Here is a 21,885-nt window from a genome sequence, read left to right on the forward strand (position 1 = left end):
GGCTTACGATCTTCGTCTAATTTTAGCAGCACCTGACTTTTTCCTGTATTATAATTAAACATTTAACATCAACAACACTTGACATCCAACATCCAATAGTTAACATGCAACAATGAACTGTAACAGTTACGCTATAAACCTTAACACTTAACAGCCAAACTTAACATTAATAAGAAACCTTAACACTTAACAGCCAAACTTAACATTAATAAGAAACCTTAACACTTAACAGCCAAACTTAACATTAATAAGAAACCTTAACACTTAACAGCCAAACTTAACATTAATAAGAAACCTTAACACTTAACAGCCAAACTTAACATTAATAAGAGGTATATAGTTCACATTTAACATTAAGGTATCAGCTAACATGTCCTTCAACCAATGTCCAGGCATATAGTTCACAATTCAACTTCAATCCCTTAACATCTATGTAAATTACAAAATATAACATATAACATTATCTTACTTCTTTATGGATTTCTGTGGTGCGTTTAGTGAACTTGTAATTTTTCTTTTTCTCCTTACACCCATCTGGAAACTCAACAACGTTTGGGTGGCTTCATCGGTGCTGCCATTCCCTGATGATGACGCATGGGTGGACGACGACTTGGAGGCAGGGGAGGATGTGAGAGAATCGGTGCCACGGTCGGTCTCAGATGGCAAAAGGGGGTCTTCGTCGGTCTTGGAAGGCGAGGGAGGATCTTCGTCGGTCTTGGAAGGCGACGGCGAGTCTTCTCGCTCGTCGTTCATTGGTGCATCTTCCTGACGTTGCAGCGGCGGCGGAGGATGGTGAACCACTTCGTATTCGTTCGCCGATTTTTTCTCCATCTGCGAACTGGTTTCGACCTAACCCTAGAAGCGGTTTTGGTTTTTCGCCGGAGAGTAAGCCAGAGACAGAGTGCGGGAGGGAGAGAGAGGAGAGAGAGAGAGCGCCTCGATAGTAGCGGAGTGGCGGCACCGTTACCAACGCACGATGGCTGTAGCAGAGTGGGCGGGAAGGGTAGATTCGGGATTCTGCGGGTTGAGTGAGCTGGAGGGGCTAAAATGAAGTTTAGGAGTGTATTTTGGGTTTATACCAAACTTTAAAAGTACATGGGGCTGTTGCATATTGTTTTTTCAAGTTTGGGGCCTTGAAGCAATTTTTCCATAAAATATCAACTATAATTAATATTATATATTATATAACAATATATATTATTAAAATATTATATAATATTATAATAAATATGTTGTATTATTATATAATATAGTATGTGATATTGCATAATAATATATAATAAATATCATAAAATAAATTATACATATAAGTTAAACTATAATAATATTTTTTTATTATATGATAATATATTGAATATATTATTACTTTATATTTTATATATCATGTAATATATTTATAATATAATTAGCATGTATTAGTTTAAGTAATAGAAAAAAGTTTAAAAATAGTAATAGAAAAAAGTTTAAAAATTATCCTAATTGTCTTCAAAGTGGAACAAAATTGTTCCAATATGGAGGATGGGGTAAATTTTTACTATCGGGACAAATTTTTTATATATGAGTAGGGTAATTTTCTCCCAAGTGGTGAAATTGTCTCACTATTATTCCAAAAAACCAATAACATAAAAATATAATATTATTATTCTATTGTACCAATAAATAACGCTATGAAATACAATCCTAAAATTATCTCATTATTCCCTCGAATGTCCCGATCAATAACCCCCCCTTACTATTATAACCTCGGGCTGGAGCGAACTGACCCGTAATACTTGGGGCGGGGGGGTGGGTTCGACTGCCGTAGGATTTAGACGGGTTCAATTTCCAACTCGACCCGCTAGAGCCCATCCCTCTCAGCCCTAACTGGCCGCAGCCGCCACGAAAAAAAGTAGTCGGAGAAGAGAGAGAAAAGCTCCATTTCGATTTCATCGGAGCTCACCCAAGAAGAAGAAAGGGAAAGCTTCTCTCTCTCGCTCTCTCTCTCTCTCCTCTTTCCCGCAGACATGTGCGGGATCCTCGCAGTCCTCGGATGCGTCGACACGTCGCTGGCCAAGCGATACCGCATCATCGAGCTCTCTCGGAGGTCTCTCAGTTCTTTAAAATACCATCGCCTTTGTTTGAGATTTTATTTTATTTTTGATATCGGCAGCTAAAACGTTTTGTGCTTTGTTTGAGCGAGTAGGTTGAGGCATCGAGGTCCTGACTGGAGCGGGCTGCATTGCCATGGCGACTGCTATCTTGCGCACCAGCGGCTTGCTATCATGGACCCTGCTTCTGGTGATCAGCCCCTCTTCAATGAGGACAAGACGATCGTCGTCACGGTCAGTGATAAAGATTTGCTGGAAGTGCTTGTGTCTTGCTGTTGCTTTTGTGTTGATGCGGCCGGGGTCTGTTTGTTCCTGCAGAACGTTGAGCAATTGACTTGTTCATCATTTTTTGAGATTTGAGGTGCTATGGTTTAGAGCTAATGATACTTGAATTGTGCACTCTCTATGCACAGATGAGCATGTTGGTTCATCAGATTCATGATTTGTTGTTAGGGTTCACTTAGTCCCGCGTTGTCTCGCATTGATTACGTGCGAGTCAATTGCGGGCTTTTAAAAAAATTTTGTTCTCTCTCTCTAACAGCTATCTTTTAGCCGGTGGCTTCCTCGTTCGTCGCTCACAAATTGCATCAGAACCAATTCCATCTTCCCAGTTGCGAACAGACAATGCGGGTGATGATCATGGTATTGCAGTGTTCGCTTGAGACCGGTTTAGTTCAAAGACAAATTAATGACATCGGGATTGTGGGTCCGATCTTGTCTAGATTAGTGTAAAGACCACCCTTGTGGGCGTCGGAATCATGGTTGTATGTTAGGGGGTCCAAGGCTCGTATCGACTAAATGGGGAGTCAGTTGTTGCCTTCTTCTTTTGTAAGAGAGATTTGGGTTGCCTCTCTCTAATGACTAGCTTTTAACGGGGTGTTCTCCTAGATCTCTTACATTTTACATATTTCCTTAAAGTTGGTTTTGAGGGTTACATGCAATTATGGAAAATACAGTTTTAGTTTCTTTATTTGCTTATGTAAAGAAACAACAATTCCATCAGAAAGAGCTAAAGGTGATGTCAAGGACAAACTTTTAGTCTAATAGTAAAACTTGGGGTAGAGTGTATAAACGATTGATATAAAGGGTTCTGATATTCAAAATCTTTTCCCCCCATCAAGGGCATTATGGTTCTGTATGCATTGTGATTATTGAGAAGTTGAAGCTTTTCTTGCTGATTGGTGGTTCAATTTGAGATCTGCATTGTAGTAAACTGGTTATACTTGTAGTCATAGTTGCCACGATTCCCTGGACCCCACTAGAACCATTTACAGTTCCCGTGACCCGATTTTCGGTACATTTGCGAACCCATTCCCTTCGATACACAAAGTGGTTCCCAAAAATGAGGTAACACTCATACGATTATCTATTCTATCATTTGCTCTTTCAGACTCGTGATGAGCGTCGGAGTGGGGGAGTTTCTTTTTAATCAAGCAAGCATTCCCACCTTGACTAGGTTTAGGAAATCTGATCTACTCTAATCGGTCCCAGTTCGAAGCAAGATATAAATTATTAGGACACTAAACCCACCTTAGCCGACTTACAGAGGAATAATGAAGCTATAGTCGACATTCAGAAAAGGAGATTCTAACCTTAAATGAGTCGAACAGTTGACGTACCGCTTACAAGTATGCGGGGCAAGCAGTCCCTTTAGATGCATGTGCACAAGATGCAATGCAATATGCAAATCGAGTGAAGAGGGAAGCATAATGGAATATATAAGCCAACAAATTTATTATAACTAAATACATATGTTAATAAAATGTGAAAATGAGATCACGATCCCAACACAAACTATATGTTAATAAAAAGTGAAAACGAGATCAAGATCTAGAGATGATATGAAGACTTAGGGTAAAATTACCCGGGAAGCTTCTAGAGCTTCATAGGCACTAAATACATTATAGGATACCTATTAAATTGATGGGAACTTTTTTATAAGAGAGACATAGAATTAGCTGTCTTTGGAATGTCTGTAATTAAGAAACTTGCTGAGAACATGAGTCTACTTGAATTTAAGGTCGCTGAGGATGTCTTCTGATAAATGCTCTTAATTTAAGTTGCTTAACATTTAATAACACTCATCATTGTTTAAAAAACTAACTTGCATTCCTATAAACAATGACATTAAATGACATTTACAAGTTACAACCTACCTCGAGAATTTATCATTTTTTAATATTTTTCTATAATTGCATCATTAATTATAGTATAAAAAACATCCCTCCGTCTTTCGCCGCACCAAACTCCCTGTTTATTTTCGCGTAGACCTATTCTTGGGATTGGCCACAAATCTTTTGATATAAATAAGGGACATTTTTTCAAAAGAGACCCATTTGAACATTTAATTGCAAAAAACGATCTGTTTCCAAGATATTTTTAAAAACCGACCTGGTTTCAGCCTTGTTCTTGAAACCAGGTCGGTTTCTGTGAAAAATTTTCCGAAACTTCACGGGAGTTCAACTCCCGTGAAGTTTAATATACTTTTAAACTTCACAGGAGTTTCAACTCCCGTGAAGTTTAATTTCTTAAAAAACTTCACGGGAGTTGAACTCCCGTGAAGCTTAGATTGTAAATTTTTCCCCTTGTTATTCTTTGCTCTCACGTGAATCATCTCTGATACTTGTCCCCTCTCCCCATCTGAGATTTCTGCAAGTTTCTTATCTGTGCACCCCTAAGATTCAACCTTTTGAAGTGAGTTTCTCACAAAATTGATACTTGTCCCCTCTCCCCATCTGAGATTTCTGCAAGTTTCTTATCTGTGCACCCCTAAGATTCAACCTTTTGAAGTGAGTTTCTCACAAAATTGAATCTTGCTTCTTGATTTTACATGGGTTCATCGTTCTAGCCCGATTTGGGATCTAGCTTGGGTGAAAATCATTGTTCGGCATTGTCAGCCTCTAGCTTGGGCGAAATGGTGCAGGAGGCTTCCCAGAGTTGCTGCGATGAGGAGGATGAGAGACTTCTATATGGAGATCACATTTCACTTTGAGAGCTCGGTGATCCCAAAATGGATTCCAAAATGGGAAAGGAAAGAATAACAAGTACCAGAGATGAGGGACTTCATTATTTTGATATATTTATGTGGAGCTTCAATTAGCCCCTCTAAACAATAATTCCTCCTTTGGTTTCTCTTATCTGATGTTTTTCTTCCTTACAGCCACCATCCCTTTGTTCCTTCTAATCTGCAAGTCTCTCCCTTTGAAGCCTCTCCCTTTATGGGCAAGTGAGGTTAGATTACTCTCAATCTTGTTCTGGCAAGAATTCTTGTACTTTTTTGTGTATTCAGTGAAGAATTGTAGGCTTATTTCTTTTCGGGTCATTGAGATTTCGATCAAAATGAGTTCCAAGAGGAAGTGTGCTTCTAGAGTTCAGAATGTGGAATCAATGGAGATGTCGGTACTATGTTTGCCTGTAACAAACTTCACGGGAGTTGAACTCCCGTGAAGTTTGTACAACCAATGTAGCTTCACGGGAGTTGAACTCCCGTGAAGTTTTAGCAGTTTGTTAAAAATCTCCTAAACGTCACGGGAGTTCAACTCCCGTGAAGTTTCGGAAAAATATTTTCAAAAACCGACCTGGTTTCAGCGACAGCGCTGAAACTAGGTCGGTTTTTAAAAATAACTTCGAAACGGGTTGTTTTTTGCAAATAAAAGTTCAAAGAGGTCTCTTTTGAAAATTTGTCCTATAAATAAGGCTTAGTTGCACTTAAATACCCTATAGCTTCTCTATTGTACACTTGTATACCCTCACATGTTTTTGTGGCACTTATATTCATAAAGTTTTTAAAATTTGCACTCAACTACCTCAGTTATGCAAATGCGAGAATTTTCCCCTACAATTCTCATGAGAATTCACATGCTAATTTTAGAACTTTTTAACCTCTTATTTTAGTTAAATTTACTGTTAAAGCAACAATACTTCTACTTCAGACATACCCTAATTCCGTTTTAAATAGGATTTTGATAGGTTTAACAGTAAATTTATTAAAAATTAAGAGTTAAAATGTTCTAAAATTAGCATGTGCCACATAAGAATTTTCGGGGAGAAATTAATTTAAATAATTTGCATAACTGATGTATTTGTGGTTAATTTAAAAATTTTTAGGGTATATAAATGGTGTCAAAAACAATTGAGGATACATAAGTGCAAAGTAGGGAAATTGTTGGGGTTTTAAGTGCAATTAAGCCTATAAATTATATATGAAAGAATCCAATAAGAGTTGGAACTCTGCATGTGGTCCTCACTGTATATTTTTTCAACTATGTGATCCCCATAATATTTGCATACAGGCTTCCATGTGATTTTTCACCACAGACAAGGTGCAAAATCGATGCACCTATCGCCAATGATTATGAATTTGTACCCATATCAATCATGCAGACACCATGTTGAACACCAATGCTTCCTCAGCCACTCCTCAGATACATGTCAATTGCCTCTCGATCACGTCCTCAATTGTCTAATGTATATTTTTAATTTAGAACATTTGTCCGACACTTCTCAAATACACATCCTACACTTCTCAATGGCTCGAAGTCTTTATTCACTACTGCATGTTTGAAATATTTCTATACGTTTATTTTTACATCAAGCCTTATACTTTTTATGGGAAAAAGACAATTGAAATGTTAACTTCTATGAAACTATAAGTTGATATATGTCCAGCTCCCTTCCAGAAAGTTGAAGAAGCAAAATCTGTTCCTTTTACAAAATAATAAGACTATATATAAATCAAAATTTAGCATATCAATATTTTGTATTAAGCAGAGACAGACACACACCAACACACACACACACACACACACACACACACACGTAATTATGCAATCAATTCTATTCATATGTGAGTGACACTGACTATGCTTTTTAACCTGATGCTCTTTAGATCTGTTCTTTATGCCTCAGGATCAATGCTTCATGACCCTTCATTACTCAAGGACTGAAAAGGCTGGATCTTAGTATCAGAACTTTGATATTTTTTAATTTTTTGGTTCTAACCAACTGTAATTTCGTGAAACATTGTCTGGACTGCAGGTCTGCCTTCGAGCTTCCTTTTAGGTTCTCAAAAGAAAAATTTTCCTTTAAGAACCTTATCTTATTCTTCACTCATATGTTCTAAATTGGACTATCTTGTCAATAACATAGGTGAAGGTACTAACAAAATCATGAGTCTTTGCTGCACAACATTAAACTCTTATAGCATTAGTTCTTAGTGTATTGTTTGGTCTTACTTTGTCCAGAGCATGTTAATTGATTCTCTCATCTTATTGAAGCAATCTCTAACTTTTTACAAATATACTCATTTCTATATTAGCATATCGCCGTAGCCATTTGAGGATTTTTGAGCTATAGGGATTTTTTTAATTTGCACTTCCTTAATTCCTATGTTCCAGTTCATAAAGCATGGAATGTTCTTAGTAACATAGATGTTTTTCTAAACACAGAATCTATTAGTATGACCCCTTTATATTAATTGTCTTTGATTAACTTAAATGATTGGTTTGCACATCTTGCCTAAATCGTCATTTGTTCTTTTCATAACCAAGTAGCAACTTATACTCAGTGTTGTAAATAGCGGCCAATAGCGGGGTTATAGCGGCGCGAATAGCGGTTGCGGCCCTTCAGCGCTACGCGTAGGGGTTTCGCGGCTGGCTTAAGCGGGAAAATTCGCTATTCATTCGAATAGCGCGTAAAAGCGGATTTTAGCGGGTTAAAAGCGGGTTTTCGCGGTTAAAAGCGGATTTTCGCGGTTAAAAGCGGATTTTCGCGGTTAAAAGCGGATTTTTGTTGTTAAAAGCGGCTAAACCCGCTAAACCCGCTATCACACATATTATGATACTATATTTCTTGAATTTCTTCATAGTTTCATTCATACAACAAGCTTATTAATTGTTATTTATTGATAATACAAGAAATTTATAACTAATTAAATTTTTAGATTTTTTATGAATTTTCTTATTATTTAGGATATTTAAATATATTTAAATTTGACCGCTATTTGACTGTGCGCTATTTGCCGCGATTTCGCCGCAATAGCCCGATATAGCCTTAGCGGTACCTCACCGCGACGCGCCGCGATCCGCTATCAGCAACCTTGCTTATACTCTTGTAAATGTATAATCGATAATGGTGGTAAGTCTTAAACAAATTAATCAAAGATAATATATGACTGTATCTACAATTTGTTGTGTGCATAAATTTTAATCTTTTATTTTCATCCTTGTTAACTTATTCTGGTTATTGTCTCCTGATTTTGGTGGGAATACCTTTGTTGTCTCCATCTATTTTATGCCTATGTCAACTCATGAGAGAATTGGCTTTGCTTGCTGCTTTAGGTTAATGGAGAAATATACAATCACGAAGAGTTGAGATTGAAGCTTAAGTCCCACAAATTCAATACTGGCAGTGACTGTGAAGTGATTGCCCATCTCGTGAGTCATTTATAACTTACCAAGTTTTTATTATCAGGTTCTTTTTAGGTTTCCATAGGTGAATTTCACAATGAGAATGTCTATGACTTCGTTTTAATAGTTTCTAAGCTTATAAATGTGTGAGACTAGATACATGAAGTTTACTAAAGTTGTTTACTGCAATTACTTATCTTTCCCCCCTCTTTTGCCCTTCTCTTTTACATAAGTATGAGGAGTATGGAGAGGATTTTGTGGATATGTTGGACGGAATGTTCTCGTTTGTTCTTCTTGATACTCGTGACAAAAGTTTTATCGCTGCTCGTGATGCTATCGGCATTACTCCGCTTTACATGGGTTGGGGTCTTGATGGTAAGTGATTATATTTCTGTGGCACTCTTGTAATGCTAATTTTTTTGGGTGTGTTATATTAAGAAAAGGGAGCCTCAGATTTCTTGGTTCTTGATTGAATCCCTGACATTCTGCATGCTAGTGGAGGGAAATTTCTAAAGTTCCCCTCCACTAAATTTTTTTTGGTGTGTCATATTAAGAAAAGGGAGCCTCAGATTTCTTGGTTCTATGATATTTCTACAGTTTCCAAATGGTAGCTAAAATACTAAATGTCATTGTTTACCAGGGCCAATGAACTGGAATAGAAATTCCTTTCCAGTCTGTGCAAGTGTAACAGAGATCCTATTTGTGATATACTGCCCCCAGGGGCGGAGGCACCTAGGATCCTTTGGGGCCTTGGCCCCACCTTGGGAAATGAAAGAAAAAGGGGGAGTTACATGTTGTAATTTCTTGAACAATAGGGGCTAAGATGTAAATGAGTCAAACAAACAAAAGAAGCAGACCTTATATCATTGAGGGATGAGCCTTTATTATTTGTACTTGAATCAACTCTCCTAGGGTATACAATGGGTCCTGTGTGAATAAGCCCCCATGAATTACTCTTGGTTCTGATTTCCCATTGTAAAGCATCGATACATTAGTAGGATGGGAATCGTCCGCTGCACTCAAACAAAAGGTTTCCTTAAGTTTATGTAACATCTTATGATCTTAATGACATAGAAGGGGGAAAAAAAATCAGGCAATAGACCTGCTTGTACTCTTGACCAATTGCGAATAGACCCCACGTAGTTTTATTGTTGCCGATAGACCTCATGTAGGCTTGTGATATATTCCAACTGCAGATATACCCCTTGAGTGAAGTTTGTTGATTCGTTTACCCTCAGGAGTTTTATTTGTCAAAAAACAAAATTCTCTTTCTCTGTGCGTAAAATGGTCCAAAAAAAAAAAAAAAATCAGCCTCGTCGGACGTCCTCCACTCTCCTGCGGACTTGTTGGCCATCCTCAATCCTTCCCGGTCCGCCCTCCTGCGCCCTATTTTGTTCTCGTTTGGCCTCCTCCGATCCTTTCCGTGTTGTTGTAAGCATTATACTCTAATTTGAAATTTGATGTTGAAAGTTTTGCTATGTGGTGATGTATGATACTAATCAATAATACAAAGTTTTAACATATTATTGTGTTTAAATATTAAGTTTTTTGTCCCCCCCCCCCCCCAACACCCCCAACAAAAAAATTCCTGGCTTTGCCACTGACTGCCCCATAAAGCTCTCTTATATAGAAAAAACTCTAGAATCTTTATTGCCCTAGCCGAGTAAAAGAATGATATCATAGTAAATGCCGCTTGCAAACTGCTTATTATCTTTCGGAAACTGAAATAAACTTGTCCTGGAACACATTCTGGCCGAGTTCATTGCAACTTTCAGCTTATCTAAGGATTTCTGGATTCGTGGAACTAAACGCCATAGGCAACCCCTTAAAGAGCTTCTTCTTTACATTTATTATTCTTCTTTAAGATAGAAAATTTAACATAAGATTTTTTTTTGATACCATACATGTATTACACTGGTATTACTAACTACATTTTATTCATCTTTTCAGGGTCAATTTGGTTTGCATCAGAAATGAAAGCTTTGAGTGATGATTGTGAACGATTTATATCATTTCCTCCTGGCCATATATATTCCAGCAAAACTGGTATGCTTTATAGGTTTAGCTTACTGTACCTGCTAATATTAAATAAACACATGCTCTCGGAAATTCTGATCAAAAGACTGTTTTCATTGTGGTTGTTTACAAGTATACATCTAGTTAATTTCTTGTAAGCCCTCACCCATATTAGCTTTGCTGCAGGCGGACTACGGAGGTGGTACAATCCACCATGGTTCTCGGAACATATACCATCAACTCCTTACGATCCTCTAGTTTTACGTGATGCCTTTGAAAAGGCATGTTTCTTGCTCCTAGTATATCCCATTTAGTGAAAATCATGTGACTATTGGAATCCAGATTCATGTGTTTTCATATGTTCTGTCTCATGATTTTATTGCTTTAATTAGAAAAAAGTGTGCACATAATCATTGGTAGACATTTATATAATTATATGTAATAAATTTGCCAAAATTTAGTCAATCCTTGTACTCATTTTGACCTTCTTTGGACCATTTACCACTATATCAATTTGGTCATAGCTCCCATAAGGAAATAATAGTTTTTAGTGACATACTTCATGTATGCCCTGTTTCAGCAACTAAATTGCAAGCCTGGAGATGTGTTATTGGTTTTATTTTACAAGACTTGATATGCTGGAATATTCTCTTACTTTAGTTTTGTTCCTAATCCTTCAAAATCCAGGCTGTGGTCAAGAGGCTCATGACTGACGTGCCATTCGGAGTGCTCCTTTCTGGTGGCCTTGACTCATCACTTGTTGCTGCTGTTGCTTCAAGGTACCTTTCAGAGGCCGAAGTTGCCAGACAGTGGGGATCTCAGTTGCATACATTCTGCATTGGTCTGAAGGTTATTATCTTTCTTGTTTGGCATGTAACCTTGTGCATGCACTGTGGGAGTTCAAAAACTTGCTTCTCTTCTGTAATTTGATGATCTTTTATGTACCATGTACTTTGCTGTCGCAACTATACATACAGAGACAGTAGTGACTTGTAGTGTTGGGAACACTTATTAATTGATGCAGATAGCTGTTTTTTCTTCCTAGCTTTTTCATTGAGCTTCCCTTTCTGAATATGCTAATTGTTCTGATATGCAGGGTTCCCCCGATCTCAGAGCTGCTAGAGAAGTTGCAGATTATCTTCACACTTATCATCACGAGTTCCATTTTACAGTGCAGGTAACTTGCATTCCATAAAGTTCCCAAGGTGAGAGCTATAACATGCGCAGGGTGGCAATTTCTGATATGTTTTTCTTGTTCCATTTATCAGGAGGGCATTGACGCACTTGAAGAAGTTATTCACCACATAGAAACATATGATGTGACCACTGTTCGAGCAAGCACCCCAATGTTTCTGATGTCACGTAAGATTAAGTCCTTGGGTGTAAAGATGGTTCTTTCTGGAGAAGGTTCAGATGAGATTTTTGGGGGTTATCTTTATTTCCATAAAGCACCTAACAAGGAAGAGTTTCATCAGGAAACCTGTCGAAAGGTATCTACTTGAAATAATGATTTTCTTTTTGCAAATTTCTGATTACAATTCCTCTTTTTTCTGTAGACTGGAATATGTTGTCCTGCATTTGAAGAAAAATTATGAAATCTAGCGTCTTGTCAATGTCTGCAGTGTATAGTGCATAAATGCAATAAGTATCTTTCGTGATGTATGTGTAAAAGCTGCAGATTTTAGAGTAATTGAGAAAAAGTTCTTACTACTTCAAAAAATTTACATAACTGTCCTCTATGAGTGCCTGAAAGAAAGCATTAATGTTCACAAGTTTTCTCATTGACAATCTAATTTTTTCTGCTGAGGCTACGTATGCCGTATGCCATTGCATCTGACTTCATTCTTCTCCTAAATTTCTCTTTGGTGCTTTTGTAATGTATGTGACATATGCCTATCTTAAAACTGATAGTTTGTGATTTTTTTTTCCTTCAAACTGATCGAGAATGTGTTACTAACCTTTGTATGTGATGACACTTTAGATCAAAGCTCTTCATCTGTATGATTGCTTGAGGGCCAACAAATCAACGTCAGCATGGGGTTTGGAAGCTCGTGTTCCATTTTTGGACAAAAATTTTCTCAATGTAGCAATGGCTATTGATCCCGAATGGAAAATGGTAAGAGCTGATCATCACTGTTCATCTTTAATGACCTGAGTGCAAGGTGACCTACACACACTGTGCCTACAGCACAATATAAGAGGATAGAATCAAAATAATCTCAGAAAGGCAAGGTGCAATATATGCACTTAACTGATTATTGATTTACGAAGTTTATGAAGTATATGATAAAACCGAATTTTCTTTTATGTTGTTCATCTTTAAACCCTTTTGATGTGGACCGTGTGTTACCCCATTATTAAGTTTGAGCTGAAGACAATCTATCTTTCATATGTATTTTGGCAATTCTGATGAGTAACATTCATGGAGTTAAATACTTGAAATCTACATTATTATGTGTGCGATAGCTGCTTGCAGCCACTGATTTGCATGCACACACACACACATGTGTGCACATAAAAACACATGGACACACACAAAATGCTAGCTATCTCACTTCTGAGAATTAAGGCATGGCTGGGTTGCCTTTACATGTTGAGGACTGTTCTGAAATACAGCTTTATGTACAATGCAGCTTTTCTTGGTTTTACCCACTTCTTTGTTAAGGCTTCATGTGTAGGTTTCCTTTTGCTGCAGATATCAAAGTCTTTTTAACTAATTGGCCTTTATTGTTCAAGTTGATACACAAAGCTCCCAATTGGGTGTAGCTGAAACTAACCTGAGCCATGTCCAACGAGCTTCAAGAATTGTATAAGAAGTGTGGGATATAATCCAAGAAGTGTATGTCTAGTGTTTTAAATTAAAACATGTAATATACAATTGAGTACACGTTAATAAATGTATGCATGTATCCAACAAGTGGGCAAGGAAATGTTGGTGTCTGGTATGGGTGTGGAGTGCCCTATGGATATTACTTGTGTTCACGATAGAAGTACCCATGAGAGATAGTTTCTCATGAATCTTGAAGATTTGTTTTCTCTTAGTAATTCATAAGTTATCATGAAATGTATACTTTCAGTGCTGATGATGTTGCATTGTTCAAACAAATTTCAGATAAGGCCTGACCTTCGCCGGATCGAGAAATGGATCCTGCGCAATGCCTTTGATGATGAGAAGAATCCTTATTTACCAAAGGTTTCAATTGTTATATGCATTTGTATAGTCATGAAAAATTGAGAAAACTTTCTGATCAAATGTTGATTTCCTATGTTCTGTGCTCAGCACATTCTTTACAGGCAGAAGGAACAATTCAGTGATGGAGTAGGTTATAGTTGGATCGATGGCCTGAAGAACCATGCAAATCAACATGTATCTATCTTTGCAACTCGTTCGGTTATATGAAGACAATAGTTTTTTCTGTTCCTTATCATAGTTCACGAATTTTTTATGAGAAACATCTAACTAGTTTATTTTGATACCTACTTCAATTGCACTAGTAATCTTGGTTGTTGTTAACTTGACAGGTTTCAGATGCCATGTTAATGCATGCAAGCTTCGTTTACCCTGAGAATACTCCTACGACAAAGGAGGCATACTACTACCGTACCATATTTGAGAAGTTCTATCCAAAGGTGAGAAATTTTCCATCTGTTCTTATGAAATTTGTACAACTTTTTGCTGGATACTTCACCTATTTTCTTCTGCAGAATGTACATTTGTACCTGTTTTAAAGTATTGCTTCTCTTGTGCTTGTGTTAAGGAGCTGAAGTTGTCTATATTGATTTTGAAAAAAAATATCTTCTAGAACGGAAAATTCTGCACTGCTACAATTTTATCCAAAATAGTAAGGTGTAGGTAAATACAAATATCTGTTTTATCTTTTATTTAATCAAATCAATAATATCCACATGTTTTCTCTTTGGGTTGTCAATTTTCAAATGCTTTTGAAGGAACAATTTTCTCTTTTCTTGACTGTGCCTTAATCTTGGAGAAATTTGATCTTTTCTTTAATCAACATTAGCTTACACCGAATGACCTAATAATTTTCATTTCCATATCCACCACCTGCAACTAGGTTTTATTGCAAACCCACTCTTGTGGGTACTTTCTTTTGCTAAGATCTCTGGACCAGTGTAAGGAGTAGATATCAGGTTAGCAGCCGGTCATCAAAGTCGATAGCCGGTCATCAAAGTCGATAGATCATGGTGCCTTCTGAATTTGGAGCTGTGCTTCCCCCATGGATATGCTTAGACGATGAACATTAGGAAAAATTGCAAGTGAACTTCATAGCTCGTATTAAGTTCCATGAGTTCTAATTTTATGGTGATTTGTGTAGGTTTCAAGAAAACCACCTCCTTTATTTTCTCAATATGATAGCAGGAAATAAATAAGTGATACGTTCAATAATAGGAGAATTAGAATATCCTTATATCCCCCTGGCTACCCTTAAGAAAACTAAATGAAAAGTACAGATTCTGCAAACAGAAACCAATTGGAAAGAAGAAAAAAAGAGCTAGACTTGAGCAAAGCTACTCTATTTTTATAACTAGGATGTGTTTGCGGTTGCTGGCGAGAGGTTACTACACCGCTCATAAAGCCAAATGAAAATGTACTTGAGAAAAGCTGTTCTGTTTTTATAACTAGGGTGTGTTTTACTGTTGCTTGTGATAAGTTCCTTCACTGCTTTCAAAGTGAATAGTGATCTTGTTTTCCCCTTTTCTGTATAATTGGATGTCAGGCAGAGGGAGATCTAGCACAATTTCACCAATCATGGCTGTTATGTATGTGTCGTATTGTGTCAGATCTCCCTGTCGACATCTTTTTATGATTTATATATTGTCCAATATAACATGTACGTAACAGACTATGCTTGAAGCAATAATTTGGCTTCTAAGGTAGTACAGTAATTCTAGTATTCTAGAAATAAACTTGCAAGTAGTGGACTTGTAACAACCAACCTCATACCATTTTATAAACTCGATGGATTGATTGTTAGAAAATGTTCACATTAATTAGTACCTATGTTGCTACGCAAGGTTAACAAGGATATTCAACTTCTGAGATAATGCGAGCAGGAAATTACTTGACTAATCCCCACTGTAATGTTCACTAAAACTCTTAACAGTTGATCCACAATGGGAATAGTTGGTTGACATAGTATCGTTACTTCCTTTTTTGCTGAGCCTGCTGTCATGGTGCTGAGGTCTTTTTATTAGTTGATACAAGTTGTCAGGAATTTATCTTGTAAAAGAAGTGGTATAAAGCGGAGTTTTGCATCGGGTATTTTGGTTGCAACTGACCACTTTGTTGGTCTCATTCTTACTGTAGATCACTAGAGTTTACTGACCCTACCTTTAAACTATAGCATTGTTTCAGGAGCAAGAGGTGTCTTACTCGTGACCATCTTCCTTTGCACATTATGTATTATCAACATGGTTTCTAATTTTACATGCTTCCAAAATGCACCATTGCTGTCGTTAGCAACATTTGCGCACTCTGCTTGTAATACGAGTACATCCTAGATCTTATGCAATGCTGATTTTATTTTACTTGGAATTATTTCGTAACATAACACGATTCAACCACTGACCAAATTTCCATTGCCAAATATGTGACATCTGGACGGGTCTGATGAACAAAGATGGTGTTCAAGCATTCATATATTCCATGTTAGGAAAGGGTTAATTGCGAATAGACTCCCCACACAATCACACAATTGTGGATGGGCCCTCTGTAGTTCTATTGTTCTAGGTTTTAAATACTGGATATCGGGGATTTATCGGACAGTCAAAATTCATATCGGATAGCGGATATCGGGGATAAGTAGTCTTTATTGGAGTGATATTACCGGATAACATATATACATATTATACTATCCTAAAATATAATCTAACCATACTTAATGAAATATAAACATACCAAAATGTAAATAATCATGTTTAGGATCACTAACTAATGGTAGAAACTTGCATCTTGATTGCACGAGGAAACCATTCGAGTGCATAGTTAGTAAAAATGGAATAACATACAAGCAAATAACATGATAACGTAAAGAATGAAGAATCATTAACATAATCATTGTGTAATCACAAAATCATAAACTAACTTACTAAGTTGAGATTTAATAGTTATTAGCCATGCCAATATTCATAATCAAACATAAGCTAATGACCAAACAACCAAGTTCTAAAAGCAACAAATAGTTTATAATTCTTAAACATTCAAAGAGCAAACCCAAACCCGAACCAATGGCCAATAATTCTGATATTTTGAGCCGACCATATCGGCCGCTAACTCACTTTATCGCCGTATTATCGTCGATGAACATCCAAAAATGCTAATCAATTTAAAATCAAACTTATCATAACGGAAGACCCCCAGAACCAATAAATCGCCGATAATATCGGTTTATTGACTGATATTTAAAACACTGCTCTTGTTGTAGATAGATCCCATGAGTAATTTGTTCGACTCTTTCATCCTCAGAGAAAGAATTTTTTTTTCTAATAGACCTCCTGAAGATTCAAGAGTAATTATATTTAAAAAAAAATTCACTCAGGAGGCCTGTCCACCATTGGGTGATTGTACTGGGGGTCTATCCCCAACAATAAAACTACAGGGACCCCATCTGCAATTAACCCTTAAAAAAAAATCTAGTTTATGCGCATGACTCACAACTAATGTTTAAAAAAATTTCTTGTATAGAATGCTGCAAGGTTGACAGTTCCAGGAGGTCCAAGCGTAGCATGCAGCACTGCCAAAGCCGTAGAATGGGATGCCTCATGGTCAAAGAATCTTGATCCTTCTGGTCGCGCTGCACTCGGAGTTCATGCTGATGCTTATAAAGAGGAAAACCTAGAAAAGAATCCAGCTCCACAAATCTCGACTGCACCGAATGACTTACCTCCAAAACAAGCAGTGGCAGAGGCAGCAGCCATGGCAGCTGTGTGATCTAGAGAGTTTCATTGCTTTGCCTCTTCTCTCATTTGATGATTGATTGTTTGTTTGGGGTCATTTGGTGTTGTAACCTAAGATAGGAAGTGCAGAATTTTAATTATGTGGTTAAATAAGCTTGATCTAGGGATTTCTTGTTGTTTACGGGTGTTTTGTTTGCATTGTAAATATCCAGTGGAATCTCTTAATTTACCAGCAGGGTCGCTTAATGTCAGGCAGTCGTTTATGTGATATTCTGAACTGAAGTTTTCCTATGACATTAGCAGTGGAAATAAATAAACAAATTCCTTGTGTCGAGTTTAATAATGATTTGTCAGGTCCATGGCAGAAGAAATGGTGGCTGGTGAATGTCGTCGGAATTTATGTTGTTGATGATTACTCCATCAACGCTCTGGAGATATTTTCTCTAAAACGGCGTAAGATCAGCACGTTAATCATGTTGTTGGAACTTCTTGAACGTTCTCATGTATTTATCAATGAGATTTTCTGTTATGCTTACATTCTTTGGACTTCATAGTTTGTAGCGAACCAACATAAATGCACAACGTGCAACATGGTTTATGCACTATTATCTTTGATCAGAATCACCGATGGAATCCCAAGGCCTCCCCCACCTTCTGCACTGCAACATTATCATTGATACCTTAAAAAAAAACATTTTAAGCGATGAAGAAAAGGAAGTACAAAGAATACAAATTCTTATCGTGAACAGAAATCCATGAGCAACACGATCGACGTAAGTACTGAATTAAAACATTAACTTAAAAAGTTTATGCGCGACGTTCACTCGAGAAGATAAACTAAACTGAGAAAGAAGATAGTCGGCTAAAATCGAAACCAACGTGAACTTTCATTGAGACGTAGCCCGAACTTCAGTTGTATCTTTAAACTAACCTGGCAAATTTGTATCACAATAGCGCAGCTGCTCACAGTGCCCATACCGAAGCATTTCTCGCATCACCTTGGATGAAAGTTGTGCACTCTCATAGTATCAACACCAAGAGCATGTAGTTCCATAAAGGAATGTGATACCTTTGTAAAACAACCTTCAGTTTAGCAGAACACCAAAGCCTTTAATAGCATAAGGTCTCTCTCCGAAGGGAGCGGATTTCTTTTTCGTCCAATGTCCTCTCCCGTCGAACAATGCTTCCAGTACCCCGTACGTGAAAGGAGTTACCTACTGATAGATGCACGTAAAAGCAAAAGTACACAACTAGTTAAGCGCACAAATGCAGATTAATCGCAGACTTAAATCCACTCACCGGTCTAAAAATACCTCGAAAGCAGGAGCACTGGGCTTCATCTCAAGAGCTAGCCTTCCACCTGTTTACATCTCGTTATGCGAACCACACACTTATTTTCCTGTATTTAACCTCAATTTTCTTTTCCGCTGCTTTAAAGTGAATCTTGAGTCTGTGCATTAACTTTTCAGACCAGATGTAAAGACACGATACGACAAAAGACGAGAAGGATTAGCTAAAGCTATCATGGCCCTCAATTGTATGCTAGACACCTTAGTTTTAATTAGACATATGAGTTGGTCAGAGGCCAAATGAAGCTGCACCAGTGCTAGTTGAGGCAAACAAACAACTGCTGCTTCTTAAATTTCATCTTCGATCCAAAGAGAATCTTGTGTCTTTTAATTCAGTGGGTGGATTAGTCCGATACAACTCCAGGAATTCCTTAAGCTTTAAGATCTCAATATGTATAATTGTTCACTTCGGAGGGATATCTGTATTCCTCGTCCATGCCCTGCACGTGTTGCACACCAATACGAGTCCAACGTGCCTACACTTGCCAACACATATCAGACGCACTGGAGTCATGTAGGGTTTTAAGTACAGAAAAAGAATCATGAGTCAGGACTATGTTGTATTTTAAAAAAGACTAAACATTGCAATCAAATATGTAAAAAGAACCATTTGTTGCCTACATAAATAGAAAATGCACCTTTAACAGAAGTTGGAGAACATGTTAACATCAAGACTTGGTAAACAAAATATTATGTAGACTGCTGAATATTAGGGATTATGGTGGTATTATTTGATTAAGCACCTTACTTGCTGAATACAGTCCACCAGCAGTAAACTTCCCCTAACTTGGCGTGCTACAGTGCTTTGAAGAGTTGTAGTCCTGGACGTCTTCACTGGCAACCTAGGAGTAGTATGGGGAGAAGAAGTTGAAAGTTAGCTTATATTTCAATGCACAGAAGATAGCTCTAAGGGTTAAAAAACAAAAAACAAAAAGGAACACTTTCATGATACTATTAGGATTTCCTAGCTCTTAAATTCCAAAATACAAAAGTAAAAAATATGGTAGTCGAAAACTATGTCAAATGTTTATCAGACATAAACTCATTTAAAAATGATGCAAATTATGATCAAGCAGACAACATCCGATGCAACTGGCATACAATTCTCTGAATAGATTTTACTCAACAAGATTAACCACGTAGTAATCATATATGACTAGAGATGTTATCAAAACAAAGGTTAGAAACAACACAGAGTGATATCAACACTGGAATGAAACAAATTTTCACCAATATATATACAAATAAATCAGAGCAGAAAATTTTGGTACATGCTTTATGTGCACATACAAGCTGACACATACATGGATACATACTAGCACACACAAGCAAGTACACATATGATAAATAAATAACCTATTAGACAAAATTATTGCCCATATCACATAATCTAAACTTCTCATTACAGTATTTCCCTGATGATTGTGTAAGATATTTGGTTGTATTTTACGTGATATTGCAGGCACACCAGCTAGAACATCTGCTGCATTTCGCTAACACCTTTTTGCTAAATCACAAGTCTTCTAGACAAGCTGGTAATATTTATAAACCCACGAAGTAACACAGCATCCATTTTGTGCTGTCTTCAACTCCCACATTAATTTCGTCCTTCTTCTTCAACATAGACAAATCCTGTTCTCTCATTCAAGTACACAGATCCTACACTCATAGCTGGTTCTTTCAAATACCAAATCAATCAACTCTTATTCACTCCAAACAGACATCTTAATGCTTTCAGATGCACATAAAAATTGAACCAATATGATCATAAGTAATGAATGCCACTTGAGAAAAAAGGAGCTAGATTAAACAGAACAACGGCCAACATGACAAATCTCCAAGTCCTTCATAATCATTCTTCACTATACATGAGAACTCTGTCAATATTAGACACTGCAAGTGGCATATAAAGTTCTAGAATACTCCAACTCCCATAGTCAGCTTGATGCGACAATAAAGTCCATGCAATTCTCTGAAATGTATTTTACTCAAGGCAGGCTGCAAACAATTAACAAGGAGGAATTCCTGTAAGATATGTAAGTTGCAGGTAATCAAAATGCACATCCATAACACAATTCCAGGCGCAGCTCACAAATTCGATGATACGCATTTCTCTTTGAAGTCAAGAGAAAACTCGGATAATCTATCTGTTACCCAAGTTTATTGTAAGAGGACTCCAAAATCTAACTTTGAATCAGGACACAGCCTCAAATCATTGTGAAAGTTCAATCCGTTTCAAGATGTCCCATATCACAATTTTCAATTGGTAATGTCTCCACAATTTCCTTCAAGATTTTGTGATTTTCCCCTAATCTCTCCAATGTCATGATAATTCAGGAATTTGATTGTAAGTTCCCCTCACATCTCATACACCTAATAACACCAAAGAAATTAAACTAAAGATCAACCCAGAGTCAGCTTCATTAAGTGGAAAAGCAAGATAATATTACTCGAAATTCAACTGTCATGGAATTTTTCAAAAAATATCTCAGCCACTTATTCAACTTGAAAATCTTTGGACTGAAGATTTCAAACACAATATCGACATGTTACAAAAGAAACTTTCCAGATCTTGAATACCAATAATCAAACCTTTCTTCAACCTTGATATGTCGCCCAGACACCAAAAAAAAAAACAACACCGAAGTACAAGTCTTCTTCAACATATTTTATGGGTCACTAAAACACCCAAAAAACCTCATTTCGAGGCACATCTTTATATCTATCCTATATATCCATTTTCCTTGTAATCCTATACTGCACAATCCCATTCCACCACTATTAAAACAAAAAAGGAAGAATTGGTATAATCCTATTTGCAGCAAAGACCAAAAAGAGCTAAAAGAAATTGGTGCCTGCACGACCGCTGTGCAACAAATTATGCGCAATGTTATCTCTAGCCTGCAAAGCACTCACCGATCTGATCCCATTCTCTGCCACCATCTCATCGTCGACAAGCTCAACCCTGAGCTCCGGCGGCAGCTCCTCCTTCCTTATCTCGCATATGTTATGCAAAACACAGCAAGCTCCTAGAACCACCGGAAGATCAGTGAGCTTCATCTCGGTCCTCTTCTGCAAACACCCCCACCTCCCCTTCAACCTCGCGAAGGC

General features: G+C 37.3%; 1 protein-coding gene across 1 annotated transcript; it reads left to right on the forward strand.

The window, feature by feature from the left end:
* Window positions 1,788-17,765, forward strand: LOC109827898 (asparagine synthetase [glutamine-hydrolyzing] 2). The gene is made up of 14 exons (XM_020394926.1): window positions 1,788-2,083; window positions 2,183-2,321; window positions 8,426-8,521; window positions 8,728-8,869; window positions 10,445-10,540; window positions 10,697-10,791; window positions 11,198-11,359; window positions 11,607-11,687; window positions 11,779-12,000; window positions 12,492-12,626; window positions 13,623-13,703; window positions 13,791-13,877; window positions 14,033-14,140; window positions 17,214-17,765. Exons 1-14 carry the CDS (start codon window positions 2,004-2,006, stop codon window positions 17,457-17,459), a joined length of 1,770 nt encoding a protein of 589 aa, XP_020250515.1. The 5' UTR covers window positions 1,788-2,003; the 3' UTR covers window positions 17,460-17,765.

This window comes from Asparagus officinalis, chromosome 1 (assembly GCF_001876935.1).
Source record: "Asparagus officinalis chromosome 1, Aspof.V1, whole genome shotgun sequence".
Classification (NCBI taxonomy): Eukaryota; Viridiplantae; Streptophyta; class Magnoliopsida; order Asparagales; family Asparagaceae; genus Asparagus; species Asparagus officinalis.

Coding starts and splice junctions, on each gene's coding strand:
- LOC109827898 (XM_020394926.1), top strand. CDS start 2,004: ATGTGCGGGATCCTCGCAGTCCTCGGATGCGTCGACACGTCGCTGGCC. Junction 2,322..8,425: donor ACAAGACGATCGTCGTCACG/GTCAGTGATAAA, acceptor TTGCTGCTTTAG/GTTAATGGAGAAATATACAA. Junction 11,360..11,606: donor CATTCTGCATTGGTCTGAAG/GTTATTATCTTT, acceptor TCTGATATGCAG/GGTTCCCCCGATCTCAGAGC.